The sequence below is a fragment of the Impatiens glandulifera genome, chromosome 6 (genome assembly GCF_907164915.1).
Source record: "Impatiens glandulifera chromosome 6, dImpGla2.1, whole genome shotgun sequence".
In the NCBI taxonomy this organism is placed as follows: Eukaryota; Viridiplantae; Streptophyta; class Magnoliopsida; order Ericales; family Balsaminaceae; genus Impatiens; species Impatiens glandulifera.
This window is the reverse complement of record NC_061867.1, coordinates 38,479,624-38,505,692: the sequence shown is the minus strand read 5'-3', so window position 1 is coordinate 38,505,692 and position 26,069 is coordinate 38,479,624. Positions and strand designations below refer to the sequence as shown.

The window sequence follows — 26,069 nt, the reverse complement described above, 5'->3', positions numbered from 1 at the left end:
ACTATTGGTATAAATTTATACATTTATATAATTTATACATCATATTTGGTATAAAATTATAACTAGTATCTTTACCTACAAAACTTTTTTTATATCATTTAAATTTTAATTTATCATCATACCCTTTATTAATATTATGTATAATTTATTATTATATAATATATTAAATATATTTTATTTAGTTTTAATATTATTATTATACATATTTATTTTTAATATATATTTTTTAAATAATCAATATTTTAATTAAAAAATATATATTTATTTTTATAACGATCATTTTATTAATTATTACTTTATATATTTACTTATTATAAATAATATTGTTTATTTTATATAAATTAATTTTATTTTTATTTTATTTTATTAGAATTATTAATATTATTCAAAATAAATATAATTTACAGTTTATTTTATAATTAATTTCTGTAATTTAATTAAAATTATAGTAATTATTAAATAATAACATTTCAATAATTTATAATAATAAACAATATTATTTCTAAATAAATAAATATATAAAATAATAATAATAATAATTTTAAATTCATATTTATATAACTTATACAACATTCTTATACTATATATACCAAACACAAAATTATAAACCACATATAACTTATACCATTTTTTATAATTCATATTAAACATTAATAACCCATACAGCTTCTACTTCCCTATACAATTTATAGGGAGTTACAATTTATACCTTTATACAACTTATACCCTATATAATTTGTACAACGTACTAAACGCTACCTTAATTCACTAAAATTTGGTAGTTGAATTAGTGACATTGATAATTTTATTTATTTATCTATAAATGTCACATATATAATAAGATATTTGAAACCGTTAAGATAAAATCTCGTTTGGTATAACTTTAACAATAAGGAACACCAAATTATAAGGTTTGAAAAAGAGGTTTGAAATCTCAATTGGTCCCAATAAAGATCCCCAATTTCACAATTCGGCCTTAAAAAAATATGGATTATTTTTTAAGATAGTTCTAAACTTGGAGAATATAGAAGTGAAGATTGAGAGTGAGAGTTTTTCACTTGTTTTCCTCCAAGATTCCAACTCACATTTTATGGACACAATAGTTAAAGAAGATAAGTAGTAAAGAATTTGTTTTGTATTAAGAATGTATTTGAAGTGTGTGATTACAATTATAAGAGTATGAATTTATAAAAAAAATCTAAACAGTTTGAATATGTAAAGATTTTAAATATACTTAAGAGTTAGAAGATGAAAATGAAGAGACTCAATTGGGTTGCTCTTTGTTTTTAATTATAGATTCTTTAATACCTTCCCTCAAACAAAACGGGGAGCCACACATCATTACTTAATAAATCAAATCGGTTTGATGCAAGTCTATTGGTGAGGATATTGGTAATCTAATAGGTATGTATTAGATGAAAAGAGATTTATAAGCAACACTTTCACGAATGAAGTGAAAATCAATCGTACGAGCATGCAAAATTGAATTAACGGAGAGAAATACAACACTAATGTTGTCACACCATAGAGTGTGAGGTTGAGGTGGGGAGATTGAAAGTTCATGTAGCAAGAATTTAAGTCAGATGAGTTCAGAAGTGGCATGAGGTAGAGCAGTAACAACCTGTTGTTTCTTTGAATTTCAAGAGTGTAAGTTGTTTTATTTTGTCACTTCTCTAAATCCTGTTTTTTTAAATGTTTTTCGTTTTCTTTCATGAAATGATCTTTTCATAATGAATAGGTTTCTTATCCATTCAAATTTCCTGTTTTTAAGGGTAATTTGTGCGATCCAAACTTGGTTGGTCTCATGTCTTACCTATCCGTTTGAGTGATCGACCCATAGAATGATGCAACAAAGGATTTTGAATGATAGATGCAACCCGTACACTTTTAGAAAGATTTTTTATGCAGAAGTTATGTTATAAAAACCTTTGGCTTACCTTCCTCTCAAGTCTTGTAAAAAGTAGTTAGGAAGACTATTCATATAGGATGTTGTCACTAGTAAAAAAGGTATTTTTAACAACGAAATTTTACGGTGGTATTTAAAACTGTAGTTAATATCTTATTTTTAACTATGGTATATAAAACCGCCTTTAAATATCTTATCTTTAACTACGGTATATAAAATCGCCTTTAAAATTATTACATTTAACTTAGTTAAAGTCTTATTTCTAACTGCGGTTTTTTATACGGCAGTTAAAATTTTTATGTTTAACTGTATAAAAAATAATGTTATAAGTCTTATATGATTATAAACATAAAAAAAAGTCTTATTAATAAATTTTAATTTTTATTATTTAAAAATTGATTGAGATAAGTTTCAAAAGAATTGTGTATACAAAATTATAAAGAATTAATAAATATAATTGTGTAATATAATATATATATATATATTATTATATAGATTTATAGAGTAATATATATATATATATATATATATATATATATATATATATATATATAAAAGATAATGTTATAAATATAATTGAATTATTTATAATTATATAAGTAATTTTGACAAATTACCTAGTTTTGATGGCATAGGTTATATATAAATATGAAATTATAAATTAGATTCTTTTTATTAATTAAATTCTTATTTTATAAATTAATTAGTAATGAATTAATTTATTCTTTAATAGTCTATTTAATTATTGTTATATTTAATTTAATTTAAAACTTTATTTTTAATCAATATTCTTTTTAGTATTAATTCTAAACTAAATCTATGTAAAACTATGAAACCCTTCATATTTTATATATTCAACCAATATAGAAAGTCAAATTTAAATTTAACCTATATATATTCATACTTAAATTTAATATATATATATATATATCATTTTATAAAAGTAGGTTAGATATTACAAAATAATATTTATAAAATATATATATATATATATATATATTTATTTTCAAATAAAAATGAATTTTTTATGTCAACCTCATCATACGTAAGAATATTAGATAAATTAATTAAAAAATAAATAATTAAAAAATATTATTTTATCAAACATTAGTTCAATAAACATACTTTACATGAATTAACAATGAAAAAAAATAACAAAATTTTATATTGAGACTTCATATTTATATATAACTGAATATCCTACATTGATTTAATTTATAAATAATCTTAAAAATAATATTAAATCTTATTAATATTTTTCTCTCTCATAATTAATGACTAATTAAATAATAGACTGATTTATCACTAATTACTTTTATAAAATAATATATATATATATATATATATATATATATATATATATATATATATATTAAGATAAAATATTTATTACTTTTTAACCTTTATAATTTGGTATGCACTATTATATTTTTTAAGTCAAATAAATTTTTAAAATATAGAAAACTAGTCATTTTATTTCATTTACATTATTAAAATATGTTTAATGAAGATTTGATATTGTCAAACTATTTTTTTATTGATTAATGGAGATAAATTGTTATCAATTATTTATTTAGAATTTTTGTTGTATTATTTTTTAAAATTATATTTTAATTAAATTAATGAAATAATATAATAAATATATATATATTAACAATTTTAAGGCTTTTAAATCGTAATGAAAATAATTATAACATGTAGTTACATTTATATATAAAAACATTATAATTAGATAGTTCATTTAAGTTTTTGTTTTTTATTCAGAATGATACGATTTTAAAATCATTCTAGGTCTGTCTAGAATGATCTATTAAACTCGTGGGTTTTTTTTTTCGTTTTTGAGAATTTTTAATGAAATGCCGCTAAATTGTTTTTCCAAATATATATATATGACTAGTATATTTATTAATTAAAATGAAATATTATATATATATATATATATATATTTACAATATGATAGAGGGAATAATATGATAGAGGGAACGATGTGAAGGTTAAAAAATGAAAGAGAACGAGGAAAGATAAAAAAAAAAGAGAAGAAAGAAAGTTATTTAGTTTTTTTAATTAATTAAGATCACAAGTCATTCCTTTTTTACCAAATTCCTTTTACTAAATTATGGTATTGACTATTATTTTTTGAATAACTAGTCATTTTTATTTCATTTAAATTCTTAAAATATGGTTAATGGAGATTTGACTATTTTTTTATTGATTAATAGAGATAAACTGTTATCAATTATTTACTTATCATTTTTGTTGTTATTTTTTTAACTTATATTTTAATTAAATTCCTGAAATAATATAATAAATATATATATATATATATATATATATATATATATTAATATTATTAAGACTTTAAATATATTTATTATTATAAAATATATATAGTGATTGAGTCAATAATTATATATTATTATAAATTTAAATATTAACCTAATAAAAATTTAGTTTCATAATTTTATATACATTAAATTTATAAATAATATTAAAAATAATATTAAATCTTATTAATATTTAATCACTAATTAAATAATAAATTAAATAATAGACTAATTCATCACAAATTAATTCATAAAATAAAATTATATAGATAACAAATGTCATAAAAACTAAGTAATTTGTCATGTGGATCACAATTATATAAATATATTTAATTTTTTTATTTAAGATTAGTTTTATATTAAATAATTTAATCACATTTACAAATAATATATCTAAATTTCAAATAATATAACATTAATATATATTATTCATATATTTTAATTAAAAATAAACTCTCTATCATTTTAATCAAAATTTATATCTAAATTACTTTTATAAAATTATATATATATATATATATATATATATATATATATATATATATATATATAAAAACTTTTTATCATTTTTGTGTAAACTTTTATAATTTGATTTATATATGAAGATAAACTCTTTATCAAATAAATTCTAAAAATATGGAGGACTAGTCATTTTTATCTCATTTATATTCCTAAAATATGTTTAATGAATATTTGATTATTTCAATGATTATTTTCTTATTGATTAATGAAGATAAATTGTTATTAATTATTTATTTAGCATTTTTGTTGTATTTTTTTAATTTAGTTTAAACTCAAATGTATTTAAAATTGTAATTTGTTTAATTATTAATAATAATTCAGTATTTTAATTTATAAATTATAAAATACAATAAAAATATTTTTGAGTTTTAATTAGTTAAAATTAAAAAAAACAATCAAAAACTAAATAAGAAAATGTGTGAAAGTAATTTTTTATTTTATTTCTAATTTATGTTTAAGTAAATATTTAGATAATCTGATAATCATAAGTAATAATAAAAGCAATGGAAAAATATAAACTTTGTAATATAAACTTTGTAGTATAAATATTTTTTATAAAATATTATTGTATATAAAATTTATAATTATATATCAATTTAATTAATATTAGTGTGTACTTATAAGTAGATAAAATAAAATTATATTTATAATTTTAAATATGAATAAAAAAATATAAGAATTTAATTAAAAAAATGAAATGCGTATAATATCTTTGAATTATATAATAGGTAAATTTATAAATATAAATGAGAATTATTGCATTTAATATTATAATTTTTAATTATATAAAATAATAAAAATATTAAGGAATTAAGGGTTATTCCACTTCACTCAGTCCTCTATTTTCTTTTCCACGGTTTAACTTTCTTCTTGGAGCTTTAACCTATTCTTGTTGATTGAGAACTATCTACATTCCTATTCTCTTTATCGCATTATCTACATTCTCTAGCATTATTTACCTTCCCTATTATTTTTCTTGCGCTTCACCTTACTCCCTCTTCACTTTACTCCCTATTAGCTTCACCTTGCTCCCTCTTCACTTTACTCACTGGTACATTTGAAGAAAATTTATGCATGGCTTCACCTTGCTCTCTAATACATTTGAAGAAGATTTCTACATAATTGTAAGTTAGTATGAATTATCTCTTCCGATAAATTAATCATATGTAATTTATATCAATTTATTTAATATAGGAAATATTTTACTTAGTTCTTGCTTGTTAAAAGAGAGTAAAAATTGTAATTTGTTACTAATTGATAAATTTTCATTTGAATGTTTTATAGATCTGAAAAGAAGGAAGAGAAGTTGTTTAAAATTTTGGGGTTTGATCATTTTTATTGATATAACAATGTTTATTTTGTATAACTTTGCATACTATATAATTATATTTTGATATAATTATATTTTTAGATAATATTATAATATAAAAATGGAGTGTTAATTATATAATATTATTTTGAATGATTTTTATTGTTGCCAATTGACTATTAACTACATTTATAACTACTAACAGCTATTTTTAAACCGTAATTAGAGACAATTATTTGCGATAAAAATATTGTTTTTATATATAGCCAACTAACTATTAACTTATGACCACTATTAATTGCGGGTTTTAAATAGAATTTAAAGACTATTACTTACGGTAAAAATATCGCATTTACATATAGCCAACTAACTATTAACTACGGTTTTTGTACCGCCTTTATAACCACTATTAACTGCGGTTTTTAAACCGCAGTTAGAAACTATTACTTGCGGTGAAAATTCTGCCTTTATAAGTAAACAATTTATTATGGTTTTAGGAACCGCAGTTAGAGACTATTAAATGCGGTCTTATAAACCGTAGTTAGAGACTATTAATTGTGGTTTTATAAACCGCAATTATAGACTATTAACTGTAATTTTATAAACCGCAGTTCAAGGTTATTATCTGCGGTAAATTTACCGCCCTTAATTGTCAAAATTTCTTTAACAGAGAAACTATTAACGGCGGTTGACTACGATAATTTTACCGTCATAATTGTCTTTTAACAGCGGTAAATTATGCAATAACGGCGGTAAAAATCGCCCTTAAATGTTACTTTTTTACTAGTGTGTCCTATCTATAGAGATGATGAACTAAAGTGGAGTTCTATACCAATGACTTTTTTATTGGCCCGTACATGTTGTAGATTAGTACATGTGGAAACATCGTAATCTAATTAATTTTTAGAGTCGCCACATTCGTTTACTTAACAAAGAAACTAAATGAAAGAAAATCAGAGTATTCGCATATTAAGGGTCCGGTACTTGGTTACGCATTAAGAAAGGGTTGTAGCGTTATGTCATATACGCATGTCCAAAGTATAGTCTCTACTCGAATGTAATTGACCGTTGTGTTTGTGAAGGTTCGTTATACATGCATTTTGAGTTTATAATTATTTTGCTTGTGAATATCCTAATCTTATGTCTAGATTATCTTTGTTTAAAGATGATTTTAAGCTTCAAGTAGATTTAGACAAAGGTTGATATTAAGACACTAGAATTCTCTTGACTATCATTATTATGTCCTAAGTCTATTTAGAAGGATAATCTTATTATTAGTTAAGAGATGACTCTAAAGTCTCATTATGTTTCTCTTAAACGAAGGAGGATAGAATGAAATCCTAAATGCACATCAGACACACATGAACAACAATGTGAATTTACTACTTCACATGTTGCTTGAGTGTATGCTTGTCAGATTTGAATTGTGAATCCTTGTAAGAAAGATGTAGAGAGACGTGGATTGAGGATTCGAGGGAAATGGGAGCCCAGTTTATGGCACAACCAAAATGAATAAAATTTTTAAAGATGTTTAAAATTTCTTGCGCATGTTGAACATATTTTTGGGAGCACGTTGCATTCGAGTTTAGAATTTTCGCAGATACATGACTTCAAATATGACACTACTAAAATAAGTATTTTTTCAAACATGTCCCAAAAATTCTAAAAATTTTGTGAAGGTCAAAAATAATTTGGTGGACCTACTATAGATATTTTGTAATTTTCTTTAGTGTGGAATTCAAGATATGAGCATTCAAAGTTATGCCATTTTCCAAACATGCCCTACAAATTATGGGAAAATATTATTCCTGTAAAAATAATATTTTTGACCATTAATGAATTTTTAGAATATTTCTAAATTAATTTAGAAACTCCAATTGATAAAACATGATTGTTTGGTATAAAAGGAAACAAACAAGACTTAAGGATTTCCAGAAGATGTTGAAATTGAAACTTTATAGTCAAAATTGGTGGATCGAATTGGACGTGAAAAAAATTCAATGGGTCAAAAAATTTTAGAATAATTAAAATAATTCAAAATTGAAAGTTTGGGGTCGAAATTGAACGTTAAAATAGTCTAGGGGACAAATTGCACATTGACAGAAAGTCCATATACTAATTTAATTCTGAATTAATGAATTAGTTTAGAATTAAAGTTCCAGGAAATTTAAAAAAAATGAAATTTTGAAAGGTCAACTTGAACAACACTATGGAAGCTCGAGATTTCGAAAATGACAAAAGTTGATAGACCATATCATTCGATGAGGTCCATAGTTCTATAGTGTTATGTTGTCTAAATAAATTTCAAATTTGTAAGACAAAAGTAAAGACCATGTTGAAGTTCTATTTGCAAAAAGGTAGATCAACTAAAAAGGAAAATCAGAAGAAAAAGAAGAACAAAGGTGGATCTGGAAGAGCTATATCAAAGTCAAGAGAAAAATCATTTTGTTTTGAATGCAAAAAAATTATGGTTTTTTGAAAGGGATGTCCCATATTAAAAAAAGGAGAGAACAAAATGAAGACAATCACAAAGTATAATAAGGGGTGAAGCACAAAACAAATGTGGCATATGATGATAGTTCATATGTTATGGACATTTCATCCACCACTATAGAAGAAGGTTTATATCCTAGATTGTGTGAGTTCTTATCATGACACCAATGTAATATTTTTTTTTATCCGCCATCACTTTCTCTAATTTCTCCGCATCTTAAGTTTAAAAAAATATAACTGAAAAGGTTTTGAGTATACCGAAATCTAGATCTAAATCTTTTTTATGAGATTAAAATAATTTAGAGGTTGTAACGTCTAATTTTAGATTTTAAGAGCCGCAAATTAGTTGTAATTTTTATCCTAAAATAAAAAAAAAATGAAGAGATATTGGATAAGTGTTTGGTTATAAATAGGGAATGACTTAGACTATTTAGTTCATCTACACCTAATTGTCTATCCTAGGACGATTTCATCTCGTGAAGTATAATTTGACTTAAAACTCGTATATCTATTTATCTTGTGATTAAACCTTGTGGACACTACAACCCTCTATAGTAGCTCTAATGACAAGAGTTGTATCTAAGAGACCAATGTTCATGTATTCGATTTCACTTAAAACGCCTTAAATTGAAATATGAGTCATAATTGTGGGAGGTCGTGCTAGTTTTTTTAATTTAAAAAATAAAAAATAAATTTTGTGGACATTAGCTATTTCAATTTTTTATACATTTTAAATTTTTAAGAAAAAGAAGAAGGATAAATGAGGTAAGAAAATAAAGAAAAAGAAAATAAGCTAGTGTTTTTTATAGGTATTATGTGCGCATCATCGACCTTTAATAAGGTTGTCTACGTACTCTAATTTCATGATCAAGGGACCGTAGTTCACTTCAGTGAATATGACACTCCTGATTTTCTCTAGACTTAACTTATTAATGCATTTTTATCTTTGAACATTGTTAGGCTCTATCGGATAAGGGTAATAACCTAAGGAAAATGTAGGTCAAGATATGGCTCAAACTTTGAGTTGTGCAATATGAGGTCAAACTATCACAATTTTAGTCATTTAAGACTTTATCCAAATAAATGAAATTTTCTCTTCTTAATTTAACATAATATTTTTATTTTCTTAAATAATATATGTTAAGGAGATGTGCAATATGTTGCTACACTTGACAACTAAACAATGCACAAATCAATCAAACTTGCAGATTACTTTTGACAAAAACAATCTCTCCAAAAAGATAATACTTTAATGATAAGAGATACGAACCAAACAAGATAATAACAACAGAACAACACAAAATTCAAATAGTGGTTTAGAAAAAGGATACATCCACTTTCCAAGATAGAGAAATACTATTCACTATGATCAAATTGTGAATTTACAAAACAAATACACAAATATTTATAAGGAACACTCAAAACTAAAAAACTAGCATATTCTTTTGGGTAACCTCACTTGAGAAATGAATATTTATCAACTCACTTCGAATTTTAGTTCTATATTATGAAGTTCTCTTTAGCTTTCATTAAATAGCCAAAGTTTAGAAAATTAGAGTTTTAAGACAAGTCAAATATGAGTAATGCAATTGTTATCACAATTGACTAATCTAGAAATTTCCAGTAATGTACTGTCACTTTCATCTTTGATTAAGAAATCTTGAATTCAAATTAACTTGTACTCTTCTCTCATATAATTTTCTCTAAATTGTTGTGATTTATCCCAAGCTCATTTGATGTCCTTTTCAAGACATAAATCACTACTTGGATCAATGACATAACATATATATTTCTATTCTCCAATCAAAATCAATCACTTGGATTAGCTCATTTATTTATCAATTTTCTTTACCAACATTAATTCTTCAATAAATAATTAATCTTTAATCTTCTTGTCTTATTTTTTATTAGGACTTGGTATCAACATATTCATCATCAATCCCAATAAAACTTCACATTGATGCTTATGTGTCATAGTTAATACTCCATATGTCTTTGTCTTTTCCACCTTGGACAATTAAGCCCTCGGATCCCAACATACTCTCATGTTGGCATCTTCATACATGCCTAATACTTATCCCTTGGAACCACCTTTGTCAAGAAGTCACTTACATTCACCTTAGTTGCAACTTTATTTACCTTAATGCCCTTCTCTATCAAATTCTTCACGAAATAGAATTTGATATTTATATGATTCGTTCTCTCATGGTGTAATGGATTCTTGCTTAAATGCAATGATGCACTTTGATTGTCTCTATAGAAAGTTAGCCTCCACCTTATAATCAACAAGTTCTTCTACAAATCTTTTCAACCATTTGACCTCCTTCAAAGTCTCTCCAAGTACCACATATTCTACCTCGATTGTAGAAAGAGCCATAGTGATTGAATATTTGATTTCCAACTAATTGAAGTTCCTCCAAGCATAAACATGTTTCATGTGTTTGATCTTCTCTTATCTAAATCCCCAGCATATTCACTATCAACATAACCAATTAAACACAAATGATTAGTGGTCCTATCTCTACCATAAATTAAACCAAATTTAGTATAATTAGAAACATATTTTATGATCTATTTGATAGCTTTTAAATGTTTTCGACTAGGATTTGGCATGAATCTTCCTATCAAACTCGATGAATAACCAAGGTCTGACCTAGTACAAACCATTCCATACATTGAGGTCCTTATGGCACTATCATAAGGCGTGACATTCATCTTTTTCCCCTCATCTTCGTTCTTGGGGAAATCATCACTTGATAACTTGAAGTGAGGTTCCAATGGAGTATACACTCATTTACAATGGGACATGGAATATCTAGACACCACCTTTTACAAGTAGCTAATTTTCCCAATATGCAACAAGCCCTTTTCCATCCAATAGCTTCCAAGCATTCCCCATATCTTTCATATCTAATTCAGTTCCTGGCTAATTCAGTTCCTAGCCACCTCTTAAGATCATCAATAACCTTCTTGGCTTTTCTAGAAATTAATATATCATCCATATAGAATAAAAAAATTAGTGTATGCAATTGTTCTATCTTTCACATGCTTAACATATTTCAAGCACACGCAACAATCATAATTACTTCTCTTGAATGAATTTCTTAATATGAAGCTATTAAATCTTGTATAAGATTGCATATGTGATTGTTTAAGCCCATACAAAAATTTATTAAGAAGACATACCTTGTTCTCATCTTCTTTCTTGATGGAACCCTTGAGTTGCCTCATCTAAATAGTTTCTTCTAACTTTCCATGCAAGAAATCAGTTTTGACATCTATTTGCTCAAGCTTCAAGCCTGACAAACGGTGGTTCTCAATTGCATCATCATTTAGCTTCTTCTTGAATACCCACTTAAAGCCCATTACCTTTTGTCCCTTAGGTAGGTCCATTAACTGCCATGTATTATTCCTCTCAAGACTACCAAATTCCTCTTGAATTGCCACTTTTTATGAACTATATTCTTTGGATGCAATTGTCTCTCAATATGAACATGAATCCTCCTCTTCGTCGTTATATATCATTAAGGCATAGGCAATTAGGTCAGCATATGAAATAATGTAGCCATATCTTTCCACTTTAAGTTTTGGTCTTATGCTCCTTCTTTTGCTTTTAGCAACGGACTCCACCTTAAGTTCATCATCTTTTTCATCATCATTTGTTTGAGAAGATGTCTATAGGTTCATGGCTCATTTTATAGATTGGGTCAAACCTAGATGGTGTGGTAATAACTTGACATAAAGCATTTTTTTTCTCCATTAAAATCCTCATTTGGCCTCACTTCTTTCTCTTTTTCAAATAAAGTTGCGCTCTCCACAAATTCTTCACTCAAATCTCTCTTGAGTGAGATTGATTCAATATCAACCATCATGGAAATCTCATTGAATTCTATAGCCCTTGGTTCTCTCTTGATATCCAAGTCAAATATCATTATTTGCTCTAGGATCTAACTTTCATTCCTTGACATAATAGTAAGCTTCACATCCAAAGATTCTCAATAACTTGTAACTTGACATAACTCCAATCCACATCTCTATTGAGTCTTCAAATATAGAGTTGTTGAGAGGGACCTATTTACTAAGTATAAAATAGTACTCAACACTTCACCCAACAATATTTAGATAATTTAGAAAAGGAAAACATACATCTAACCTTTTAAGGAAATGTTCGATTCATTCTTCCAGCAACTCCATTTTGTTATGGAGTGTATTCTAATTGTGAGATGTATTATACTCCCATGCTCTTTCTATAGTTTATTGAACTCTCCATTCACAAACTCAAGCTTGTTATCAATTCTAAGCTTCTTGATCTTCTTACCGGTTTAGTTCCCCACCAATATATTCTAATCCTTAAATTTTTAGACAATTTTACAATTTTCCTTCATAGAAAATATCCAACACCTCCTAGAGTAATTATCAATAAAGATAATAATATAATTTACACCACCGTGAATCATATTTAGAGTTGACCCCAAACATCTGAATGTATGTAATTTAGGATTTCATTTAACTTGGATTAGGAAACATCAAAGTTTACTCTTGTGGATTTTTTGATGACACAATGTTTACAAAATTCTAGTTCACTAAGTTTTGGATCACCAAATACTCCTTGCCTCATTATCTCCTCCAACCCCTTTGACTCATATCACATAATCTCAAGTGCCATAATTTTGTAGAATCTTTGATAGAACTTATTGTAAGACGTATCTCTTGTGCACATCTAATCTATAAAAGTCTGTCTCGTTTTTCTTTCCTTTGAAGACTATCAAATTTTCTTTTATTATATTCAAAACATCTTGTCTTATAATCACACCGTATCCTTAATCATCAAGTGTTCCCAATGTAATCGAGTTCTTCTTTATGTCTGGATTATGCCTAACTCCATTAAGCTCCAAAGGTGAACCATCCTTCATCTTGATTCTAATCGAGTCAATACCCACAACCTTGAAAGTTACATGGTTTCACATCAACACATTGCCACCATTAAGTCCCTCATAGTATTTGATCCAATCTCAGTTATGAGTCATATTAAATGAGCATCTCGTGTTGAGGATTCAATCACTATAACCTAAATTAGGTTCAATGGTTAATACATAGAAGTTCTATTCATCATAGAAAAAATTGAAAGTATTCCATCCACTTGTACTAGTTTTGTTTTTGTTTTCACCTCGTCTAAGTCTCGGGCATTCCAATTGTAGTGGTCTTCCTTTGGCATTCATAACACATTATAGACTTTGACTTTGACTTTGATTTACTAGCTCTAGATTATTCCTTCTTCTATGTGTCTTTCTTTGGTGGTCTCTCTCTAACAAACAATGCATCTACGTGGTTTTTAACTCCATTGGTAGTTTTTGACATTTCTTTGGACAATAGAACTTTGTAGACTTCCTCCAATGTGATGAACTCTCTTCCATACAATATTGTATCCTTTAGATTTTAATAGGATTTCGAGAGGCTTTGAAGCATGAGATCTTGATCTTCATCTTCAACCTTCACAACAATATTCTCCAAATCTAAAATGATTTTCAAGAAATTATCAATACTTTCCTCCATTGTCTTTTCGACTTCCATCCTATATGTGAAGAGATTTTGCTTCAAAAACAATCTATTTACATGAGATTTAGTAATGTAATAGATTATAACATCAGCCAAAGAGATGTAGTGTGACCACATTTGCAACCTCTCTCAATACTTTGTCACCTAAACTCAAAATGATAAGGAATGAGTTTAGGCAAGGATGTCTTTCTTCTTGTCATCTGAAAAAGTTTTGGGCGTCTTCTCTTCTCTAAGTAAGGAATCTACCATTCCTTGTTGAACCAAAAGAGCCTTCATCTTCATTCTCCATATCCCGAAATCATTTCTTCAAATAAAATTTTCAATGTCAAAACAACCAACCATGTTAAATCAACCAAGACACCAAAATAGTTTCACTAGTTTTCAACTTGGTATAACAACTTTTTTATCCTAACCTTCACAAGGCTAAGAGCAAATAAGACTTTGATATCACTTGTTGAGGGAGATGTGCTATAGGTTGTAACACTTGGACACTAAATAATGCACAAACTGGCCAAACATATGAATTACTTTTGACACACATAATCTCTGAAAAGAGATAATACTTTAATGATAAAAAAAATAAAGCAAGCAAGGAACAACACAAGATTTTTATATTGGTTCAAAAAAATGTCTACATATACTTATTCACTATGATCATCATATGATGAAGTTACATGAAGATGCACACAAATTTATAAGGAGCACTCAAAAATGAAAATTTAGAATATTCTCTTGGATAGCATAACTTGAGAAATAACTCTCAACTCACTTGAATTCCATATATATCTTATAGGGTTCTCTTTAGCTTCCACTAGATAGCCAATGTTTAAAAATTAGAGTTTTAAAACAAGTCAATTAGGAGTTATGCAATTGTTACCACAATTGCCTAATTTTGAAATTTTTAGTAGTGTATTGTCACTTTCAGCTTTGGTTAGGCAATCTTAATAGCGAGGATAGAGAAATTGTTAATAAAATAATAGAGAAATGAGAAATTGTTAATAAAATAATAGAGAAATAAATATTTTGAATTATAATTAATTATCCAGATATTAATGAGATCAATCTTTTTAATAATGTTCAATTATATGCGTATCTAATCCTAATTCAAAATCATACATAATTTTATCTATATATTTTTTTTCTAATAAATCAATTCCATTTAAAAAAAAATTATATAACTAAAAGTGTATTTAGATATTAAAAGAACATAAATTATTACAAATTTGTATTTGCCACCTTTATAAGAATAAAAGAAGTCTACTTAAATTATATAGAAACACAATGAACTCATTTAAAAACTATGTTTTTTTAAAGAGCATTGAAGCTATATCTTAATTTCAATAAAGAATAGTTAAATTGTAGTTGTCCAGAATTTATTTCATTTAATAAAATATTGTGTTTGAGTGAGACCACATCTTTCATATGAAGATGTAGCAACATCACTGTCCCAAAAAATTGAGGAACATATATTTATAGTTAGTAAAAAAAAAGTAAAAATGAATTCCAAGTTTAATCTAAAGTTGGACATACGTAAAATGACTGAATATAAGTGCAATAAAGACAACTTGTAAAGACCATTTCATTACATCAGTTTTAAACAATCATATTCTAAAAGACCATTTCATTTCATTAATACAAGGTTTAAAATCCTGTTTGCAAAAAGAAAAAAAAAAAACTTGACCAAGTGCTAGCTACATTTTCCCATCTCAAAGAGATAGCTGTGTAAACTTCTCATTCAGATGTAAATTCAAATAAATCACATTTAGAAAAGTGAACATAGACTATAGTACACATTATAAAATTATTGATGGTTTTACATTGGTATCCCAATTCATATATACACAAAAAAAATGTTTGCAAATATAAGTTGCTTTAAACAAGAATTCTTGTGCATGTTCATTTAACTTTAAAATAAATAACAGCATGTCTACAATGAAGGTTTCTTCTTTCTTCTAGACCCAAATCTCACATGATGGGCTACAAAAAAAAAGTTTAAATGTTTCTTTTTCTAATATCAAATATTCAAAATCATTGTCAAGAACAATATGTTATCAGTGTTGTTTCGTTACAATTAATTCCCAAACAAACAATACCTCTATTTACAGTTTCTTGCACTGAAAGACACTTTGAACTGTTGATGTTGCCAACTGAGAATTTCAGGCCAGAACTTCTAAATTAGGCTTTCTGTTTGAGTTAGACCTGTAATATGAAGGGAAAAAAAAGTAAATCAAATAGCACACAACATCCACTTAATAAGAAAGGGACAACAGATCATTATTGGCTCAACATGTTGTCATTTATTTTGGTTAACTGGAAAGTTTTCTTCAGGTGGTCTGAACCAGAAGTAATTGGCAGCTTCTATCCACTGTGGGGTCACAACAAACTTCTTCTCCTTAATTGCCCAGTGCGATTTTTCAGTTCCAGCATCTGTCGCAACTAAGTGGGTTACAGACGAATCAATTTCTGTTGAACAAACAGCTCCTAGTTTCTCTGCCATCTTCCAGAGATGTTGATTTTCTGCAATAACATTATTTGGGAATACACGGCTGAAGACCACTTTGCACCCCTTTAAAACTTCAGTCCGAACTGTTTTCAGAACCTACCAGGTATAATCAATCATTATTTTCTCAGACAGTTTGAATAGTGTAACAAATTGTTTTCTTAGACACTTTGAATAGTGTAACAAATTGTGAAGAAAATAACAAGATAATTAATGTCTAGAATACAACACCTCAAATGGATGAAAGAAAGAAGTATTGAAGAGCCTATTTGGTATGACATTTTAACATCCAAAAAAATTGTCAAAACACATAGTGATACAAAAAAAAATAATATGGTCATGATTTAGAAAATAATTTGGACCATGATCTGGCAAAATCTACATTTTGTAATGTTTGCTGTAAAAAAACACTTCATTTTTTATGTTGCTGTGAAAATCACAAATTTAAGATCCATAGAATAATCTTGATCATGAATTTTATACCAAATGAAACAAAATTATTACACTACAATCTAGAGAATGATCTAAAAACAAAAAATAAACCGCGAAACAAAAAAAAAAATCACAATGATCAAGAAAATTAACTGGAACATGATACGGAAAATCTACATTTGTTATGTTTATCAAAACTTACAATGAGATAGAAAATAATTTGGATCATGATTTTGATACCAAATGAAATAAGAAAAAATACACTATAATCTATATAGCATGGTCCAAAATAAAAGACAAACCAAAAAAATAAAAGATCACTTTCAATTTTAACTTGGTAGCAATTTTCTAATAAGATCGTGACTGTGCATGCAAGAGATCGTGACAAAATAAAAATTATCAAATAAGCTCAAATGTCATTCCGCTTACCATTTTTTTCAAAGTGAGAAAAGTTACCACAATATAAAGTGAGAAAATTCCGCTTATGGTCAAGAAAAATCTATTACCTGTCTTACATCTTTGCTGTCCAACGGGATGATCTCTGATGAACCCACTTCAGTTTCCTGTAATGAAGTTGGAATCAGTGACGATGATTTACAAAAGTATTTCAGTTCTGAATTCATAGGAAGGACATAAATGAAAGAGAAACACAAAAGTACCTCAGCGAAGAACAAACCATGTATCCGCTTAAGAACTTTAAGAACTGAGGCAAGAGCTCCATCAGTCTCACTTTCATCACTCCTTTGCTGAGAGAGAGACTTAGAGCTATAACCAAATTGTCGGCAACTTGAGGCGAAGAAATGATATCTTTCCATCAGTATCAGATTTTCCTTGTGCTTTCCCCATACCTAAAATCATCACAAAAAAGAAAGAAAGATGCAGATGGAAGAAAATATTAGAGCTCTCATATTATCCTTGAACTAGTGATAATAGAAAATTAATATGCCCCATTTGGAACACACATAGATATTTGGGAATCTATCTCTGACTAAATTTAGTTTACAAACATTTTTGTATCTGGATACAAATACAAAATCAATAAGTGTTTCCATGTGGGTATATAGTTTAGCTGACGTATGAACCTAAAAAGAAATAGCATCAAGCAAAAGTAGAAGTAGAAGTTTAGCATATGAATAACCAACCACTTCTGTATCATCAAGAATAAGGGTAGCACTTTCTTGTCCAACCACCACATCCAAACCCTTCTGATGTTTCAGAGTGCAATCATCATTGGCAATCACTCTTGTACCGAAGTATGTTTTTGTCGGGTCAAGCAGACTTGCCATTTGTAATGCATAGGCCCTTTCCCCCATGGTGTATATGTACATTTCAAACAAGGGACTCAATTCTTCCAAGAAAGTACGAATAAAAGGCCTCAACTTGGTCAACATGTGCATGGAATCCAGTCTAAACAAGCTGCCTTTCGGTATATCTATCATAATGTTTCAATATCATTACAAGAAAACAACAAAGTTAGAAAATGCAACACAAGTACATCTACAATAATGCCCAGAAGACATCCCTACTTCAGATTTGTACTTAATCACCTCTAATAGCAATATAAATAAATATCCATATCATGGAGGAGGATACCAAATATCAAATAAAATTATCAAAAAAATCCAAAAAAGAGAGGGGAAAACCTTTTCTTTTGTCAGAAAATAACTTATTTACTTTGTTAACCAAAAGCAAAAAATATATCACTTGGTTTGTACATGACCAAATGAAACAGCTTCACTTGACCAACACTTAGATTCATTGATTCGTCAAATTCAACTAAGTTTTTATTTTTCTTTGAAGTTGCATCTTCAATCCATAACTTGATCACAATAACTGACTGACCATTTAGATATCTAGTTGCATATAAAAAAGAAATGCAGATACCAAATTGCTTCCTCTAATTGCGATTGAAAGTTTAAGGAACACTTCAGTTTTCTTGTCAGCTACTTAACAGGAATAGATAAAATCTTCTTTCTATATAATTGGGCAACAATAAGTTCCCAACAACAAAAGGAATGCAAATATTGTTTATGAAGAACTAAAATGTATGAAAAAAGAATGGGAACATTCCTTTTCAGGAATTAGCTATCTATATGCCTATCAAGACATGGGCCCCATTTGAAAACATTTTTAAAATTTGTTTACACTGTAAACATTTTTAGTCAGTATTTCGGTCCAAGCTTTCTCCCCTAACTATGTTTAGTTTTCAACATTTTTTTTTATTTTAAGAAACCAAAATAAAAAACAATGATGTGAACTTCTAATCAAGACAGCTAAATGAAAAACAATGTCCCACTTACAACAAACACGGGACTGGTTTGATTTGTTTGTTTTAAATAAACTGATTTAGTTGAAAATATATATTTTTTTATAAAATTTGATTTATTTGGTCTAAAGAATAAAATATCTTTTAGTATATAGTTCTTTAAAAAACAAAATTAAATTATGATTTAATAAACTTGTCGCGAAGGCGACGTCTTTTGTTACAAACAACTGAAAAAGTAAGAGAAAGAGGAAAGAGTCTGAAAAAGTAAGAGAAGAAGAAAGGGGACTAGGAAAAGCATGAACATCAGGCCTGATAACCCCAAGGATGGCAATTACAATCATAATCATTAACTACAAAGAATCACAGCACAGTAAATTGACCATCTGTCATCTTATATTAATCATCCATCCTCCACATAAACTAAGCTGTCATCTTAGTATATAATATTTTGAAATGTTATAAAGAAGTGAGGGTATTTTGGTATTTCCTAAATTGCACGGATACGGGTATCTTATCAAATACGATACGGATACGGCGATACGGAAAATTTTGAAAATACAGGATACGATACGTTTAGGATACGCAAATTATTAAGAATTATAAAAATATTATACATATAATATTTATATAAATTTATTATTAAAATCATATTCATCATTCATAAGATCCATTACAATTTAAAAACAAAAAACATAGTTATTCATCATTAAATTCAACGATACCTATTTTTCCGTATTTGATACCCGTTTTGCCGTATCAGATACTCCAAAAAAAACATTTCGGAGTATCAGTGCTACTTAGGGTATTTCATTTGATGATTTGATGGAAGAAGTGATTAATGATGGTATGTACGCTGGTATATTTGGTTTAATCAAGATATAATCCACATAAATTGCCATAGTTAATGACATAGGTTGACAACCAAAGAAAATATGTGCATAAAATTTGGACCTACCTTGCAGGGAATCTATTTGGCCCATCAAGTACTGCTCCTCCGATATAACATCCATAAACCGGGTTGAATTGAGAAGGGTGTGATCTAAATCAAGGACCAGGTACAGCTTTTTTTGCCGAAACAGATTCTTCAAATCTCTATTGCGTACTCGGGTTATCTCATCATCTTTGAAGGTTAACGCCTACCAACAGTTTTATCATGAAAATAAAAGTTTCAAATAACTTCAAGAAGCTGACAAGTGAAATTGGAACTTTTCACATGCTGCTGACCTACCAAACTTCATATATGTTAAGAAAATCACATCTTCTTGCACAATATACTTGGGCATCATTTGGTTAGGGGTATCAGAGCAACTGGGGATAGTTCAAATATCCATAAAGTAACAAATATATGTTATTGGTTTTCCTTTTTCCATACTCACAGTACAAAGGTATATACAAGTTGTGCCCAGGGAGAGGTACAAGCTTGTATAACCCTTCCCCCCATGTTACAAGCTTATATAAAGCATATATGATGCCTCAGACATACTAGGAATTCCACTATCACCCTTTGCTGCAGTGATGGGGCAATTAGTTTGGATTTTTTTTGCTAAAATTGTTCGGAAATTTACTTTATGAAATGAAGAGTCTCAACTTGAATGAAAACTGGTAATAATTTTTAGATTTACATGTGTCTAATTTTATTATATTGTATTTTGATAGCAATAAAATAAATGAGAAACAATAAGTACTTGTATAAATGTGATTTTATAACTAATGTAAAAGAGTAATTAGATAAAGTTTAAAGTATGTATCTCAAAAAATATACAATAAATAAAATAAAGAATAGCAAGGCTATTGTTTCAAGAAGTAATTAATAACAATATGAATTCAAACATTATTAATAATTATAATAATACTAAACCAAGACATCTTAAAATAAAATTCTAACTTTATTTTAATAAAAGGGTAAAAATGTCATTATTACTTATACTTCAAGTTTATACTCTTTACCAATACAGAATTACAAAAAACATACAACTTATACCTCATCTAATACCTCGAATCAAAAAACAATAATATATGTAACTTAACCTCTAATAACCCTTTCCAAATTATACCTTGTACAACTTGTACCCGATACAACTAGTACATACTATTAACAATGTAACATTAGAACAAACACAATCCCTATTATACAGGTCACCAACACAATGATTCATGCTTGTTTCTAATCACATACATACCTTGTGTATATAACGAAGTGACACATGGCCTTCCTCAACGTCCACCCTTTGCCCACATGCAATACACATTCCTCCAAAAACACCAGGATGTGTGCATATATCCGTCTTGACAGAAACTTCATCAAAAAAAATCATATAGAAGCACAATTTAGCATGAGCTGTTAAAAGAAAATGTATCAAAGTAAATTAAAAATTCACCAGAACTATTCTCTGTCATTTGGTATGAAGATGATGTCCCAATTTCCTCCACGTCAACAGATGCCTCCATCTTACGCCTCTTAACACTAGATAGATATTAAGTTCCAAATTAGGCTAACTTGTCACAAAGAAACCAGAAACGTTATTTTCATCAAAAAACAACAGGATAGAGGAAACTGAAAACTTGACGTCTAGGCACCTAATGGATTCAGAAGACAATTTATCCTCATCTGCATCACTATCTTCACGATCGGGTGATGTATCAGATGCAGTATCTAACTCAGCGTCCAGCAGTGCAGCAAAGTCATCGCTACTGAATGAGTTTACTGGAGAATCAGTTGCTACACCCATCTGAACATACAAAGAAGAACAAGATGTAGATAATTGATTATTGATGATATTGTCAATTAGTGTGATTTTCAACCATATTAAGTAGTTGACAAATTGGAATCAAGGAAAATATGGTACACAATCAACCTTAAGCGTAAATCTCTTAATTATAGGTACCAATTATGGAGATTTGATTCTCCTAAATTAAAATGATTATATTTATGTAAATATTGATTCAATTCCTTGTAATACACAGAACTGAAATAATCTAAATTTACATTCCAATACTACTTTCTGGTTGTTGGATGGTATGAGAGCAGAATTTAATACTCTTCATCAATAAAGATCCAAATTCATTTCATTGTGAAGAATGTCACTTTGTGAAATATACTGTGAATGTATTTCCTAAAATTCCTTATATGTCTACAGAACATTTATCTCTAATACATATTAATGCTGGAGACCATCTAGAGTCAAACATTCTGGAGGTCTAAATGCTTTATAACCATCATTATCATACAAGAATGAACTGGGTATAACTAGGGGTGAGCAAATAATGGGTAAATCAGATCCCCAAACCGAACTGAGCATTTTGAGTAGGACAATTCCAGTTGGGTTGGTTTTGGGTTGGATTGGATTGGATTGGATTGTGCTTACCCAAACTACCCAAATAAAAATAGAGACAGTAAATGTATAAGTGACTCCACCCCCTTCAATAGAAAGACATATCTATCAGTACAGATAGGTCAAACTCTAGCAATAATTATTGCTATTTAAGATGGCCAATATCTTAATACAAATATTTTCAACAACTTTAGGAGAAACATAGGCATTTATTTACCTATTACAGAGATGTCCAGTTATTTTCTCAGCCTTACGAGAAAGACACGTGATTCAGGATATATATCCCTTTTTGAGAAAAAGAGTCTACGCTTCTTGAAAGTGAGGTTTAAAATGAAAATAATTCCTTCTGTCATGTATCCTCAATTAATGCAGCCACGGATGTTATGTTTTCATTTGTGAATTCTAGTATTAAGCAAGAGGTTACACCTAGAGGTTCACTTGACTGCTTCGGTTCCATTGCATTTGCTCGGGTTAGAAGTTTTGTATAATATATCACCATGCTATTAAATGTTGTGTCACCTATTGGTTATTCTGATACTTTAAACATCAGGTCAGTGTTTGAATTTTAGTAATTCGTTTATTTTATTATTCATTTTGTTTTAGTTTCTAATGTTGTTTATAAAAACAACTTCTCGACCTTTTTGGTTGATAAAAATCTTTCTCAAAACCTTATTTTGATTCGATTTATACAAATAATTTATTAATTTATAAGACTTAAACTTTTAACTTTATTTAAATTAATATTTTTAACCTACTTAAGTTTTTTCAAGAAAACTTACTAAAATTGAACAAATACTACAATTATATAAAATATAATGATATTTAAAGCAACGGACCCAACCAATCCAGTTTGGAAAATTTAAGTCGTCTTCGGTTCGGGTCAGATACTCGGCTACATTATTAATAGCCAATTTTGAAAGAAAAAATGTTCCATACATTGTACTGAATAATTTATAACAGGTATTACAATCGTTTAATTTCATTTTGAATATTAGTATATTGTTATGGAGTTTGTTGGGTTTTATATTAAGGACCAACTCGCGTAAAAGATGATGAGAATAAGAATTAGCCAAATTAAATGATGAATAATTGACTCAGATAGTTGGTAGAGATGACAAAAAAATTGTTGTAGCAAAAATATTGAAAAAATTATATAATATTAATAGATTTTTTAGAATGGGTATAGTTGGGTAAATTTAGTTTGGATTGAGTATAGGTTGGGATTACCCGTTTGCTCACAGCTATGTATACCTATTGAAAGAAAAATATGAGGTAAACTATGTATTTCAAGTCTTTCATAAGATGATCCTAGATTGGCTCTTTGGAAGAGCAAACTCCCTTCCCAAAGGAGGTAGAGGTTGGTTCTAGTGAAGAACTCCCCCGCCGCAATTTGTCATCCCAAAATTTCAACACAAACATCAGAATATAATTTCCAAAACTTAATGTCAAAATCTAGCATAAGGTTACCCAAGATTCAATTTAAAACATAGCAAGTTGAATGCCCAAAATCTATACAACATGCCATGTATGCTTAGTTTTCAGCTCAATAGTGATGGACGAACACTTAAAGTTGAGCAGAAGTTGTCTCAACATGATATTTATCATTTAAGTTCAAACATGGAAACTATGTCTTATATTTTGAATCCAATCTATAGAAAGAATCAAATTTCAGCTCAAATGCATAATAATAGATTGACATTATTTCTATGATAGTCAAAAAAATATCCCAGTCACTGTATGTGTGAATTCTAAAGTATAAGCAACTGGAAACAGGCAGACAAGTTCTAGATAAACAAATAGAAGAGAAGAATATGTTTTTTCACCTCCTATTCAGCTGGGCAAGGGAAGAATATCATGAAGGCTCCTATTACGAGTAGTGGGATGATTGAATAACTTTGTCGGCGGCTGTTCTGGCAGAGGTCGACGAAGACTTGATCGCGTGATGCTCAAATGCAGCTGTTGGAAGGAAGAAAATCACACTCCCTCTCTGGGTTTCACGCGGCGGAGCAAACAACAACGGGATTAAGAATCATATACCGGCTGCTTCCTTGATATGGTACAAAACCAAATTGGTGTTTCTTTAGTGAAGAAGAGAAATGTGAAACCGATGAACAGCTACGCCTAGGGCTTTAGTCCATTTGTCGTTGCACTAAAGGAAGGAGAACGAATATTTAAATTAGCCCCTCAACTCTTTAAATTCATTCGTAATTAATAAACCGTAATTAATAAAAGTGTATTTATTAAAACTAGCATTGAGCCCGAGTAATAATATAAAAAACGTGAAAAAAAATTACGGATAACATTTTTAATTTTATTTGTAATCGTTTTAAGTTTATGGGTGGGTCAACCCACAATCCAACCCAAATATTCATTTACTCATCATCATATTTTATATATATATATATATATATATATATATATATATTAGTTAGTTAAAAAGTTGAACTTATAAACGTCTCGCGTTTATCAAATTTGGTGTTGAATTTAAAATATAAAGTCTTTGTAGCCTAATTGGTTAAAGAGTTGTATTTGTTTTGTTAGGTTGCAAGTTCGAAACATACCTCTAGTATTTTTAATTTTATTTTTAACCGTTTTAAATTTAAAGGCGGGTCAACCCACAATCCGACCCAAGTATCCAAATTAACCACAGCTCTCGACCCGGCAATCCGGACACTTTAAAAATTAAGCATCATTATATATATATATATTGGAATTGGAATTTATATATATATATATATATATATATATATATATATATTGGAATTTGAATTGGAATTGGAATTGGAATTGGAATATATATATATATATATATATATATATATATATATATATATATATATTGGAATTTGAATTTGAATTGGAATTGGAATTGGAATTGGAATTGGAATTGGAGTTGGAGTTTATATATATATATATATATATATATATATATATATATATATATATATATATATATATATATATATATATATATATATATATATATAATGATGTTTAATATTGAAAATGTTTGGATTGTAGGGTCGAGAGCTGTGATTAATTTGGATATATATGTGAGAATAAATAGATACTTGGGTCGGATTTTGGGTTGACCCGCCCATAAACTTAAAACGGTTAAAAATAAAATTAAAAATTTTATATGTATGTTTCGAATTTGCAACCTAACAAAACAAGTACAACCGTTTAACTAACTAGGCTAATAACACTTTATATTTTAAATTTAACACCAAATATGATGAACGCTGGACATTTTAAAAATATAAATTCAATTTTTTAACTAACTAATCTATAAATATATATATATATATAATGATGCTTAATTTTGAAAGTGCCCAGATTGCCGGGTTGAGAATTTTGGTTAATTTGGATATATATATATATGAGAGTAAATGAATACTTGGGTCAGATTGTGGGTTGACCCGCCCATAA

General features: G+C 27.9%; 1 protein-coding gene across 4 annotated transcripts; it reads right to left on the bottom strand.

The window, feature by feature from the left end:
* Window positions 1–15,977: 15,977 nt before the first annotated feature.
* LOC124942799 (RNA polymerase II C-terminal domain phosphatase-like 4) lies at window positions 15,978–24,752 on the bottom strand. Of its 4 annotated transcripts, none has more exons than XR_007099747.1 (11): window positions 24,464–24,752; window positions 21,886–22,037; window positions 21,687–21,772; window positions 21,489–21,604; window positions 20,264–20,444; window positions 18,185–18,474; window positions 17,702–17,890; window positions 17,549–17,605; window positions 16,398–16,709; window positions 16,204–16,309; window positions 15,978–16,087 (listed from the first exon to the last, which is right to left on the bottom strand). XR_007099747.1 is itself a non-coding variant. In XM_047483355.1 (10 exons), the coding sequence occupies exons 2-9, from the start codon at window positions 22,035–22,037 to the stop codon at window positions 16,404–16,406; spliced, it is 1,377 nt and encodes a 458-aa protein (XP_047339311.1). In that variant the 5' UTR covers window positions 24,464–24,752; the 3' UTR covers window positions 15,978–16,309; window positions 16,398–16,403. The 4 variants fall into 4 exon arrangements, 2 of the variants coding, with proteins under 2 accessions (XP_047339311.1, XP_047339312.1); XR_007099748.1 differs by having other exon boundaries at window positions 16,422–16,709; XM_047483355.1 differs by having other exon boundaries at window positions 15,978–16,309.
* Between the last annotated feature and the right edge of the window lie 1,317 nt (window positions 24,753–26,069).

What these genes read in the sequence shown, in the direction of transcription:
- LOC124942799 (XM_047483355.1), bottom strand. Translation starts at nt 22,037, where the DNA reads ATGGGTGTAGCAACTGATTCTCCAGTAAACTCATTCAGTAGCGATGAC. An exon ending in TTGTCTTCTGAATCCATTAG is followed by an intron (nt 21,773 to 21,885) that starts GTGCCTAGACGT and finishes ATATCTATCTAG; the next exon opens with TGTTAAGAGGCGTAAGATGG. An exon ending in ATGGTTTGTTCTTCGCTGAG is followed by an intron (nt 17,606 to 17,701) that starts GTACTTTTGTGT and finishes ACTTCATTACAG; the next exon opens with GAAACTGAAGTGGGTTCATC.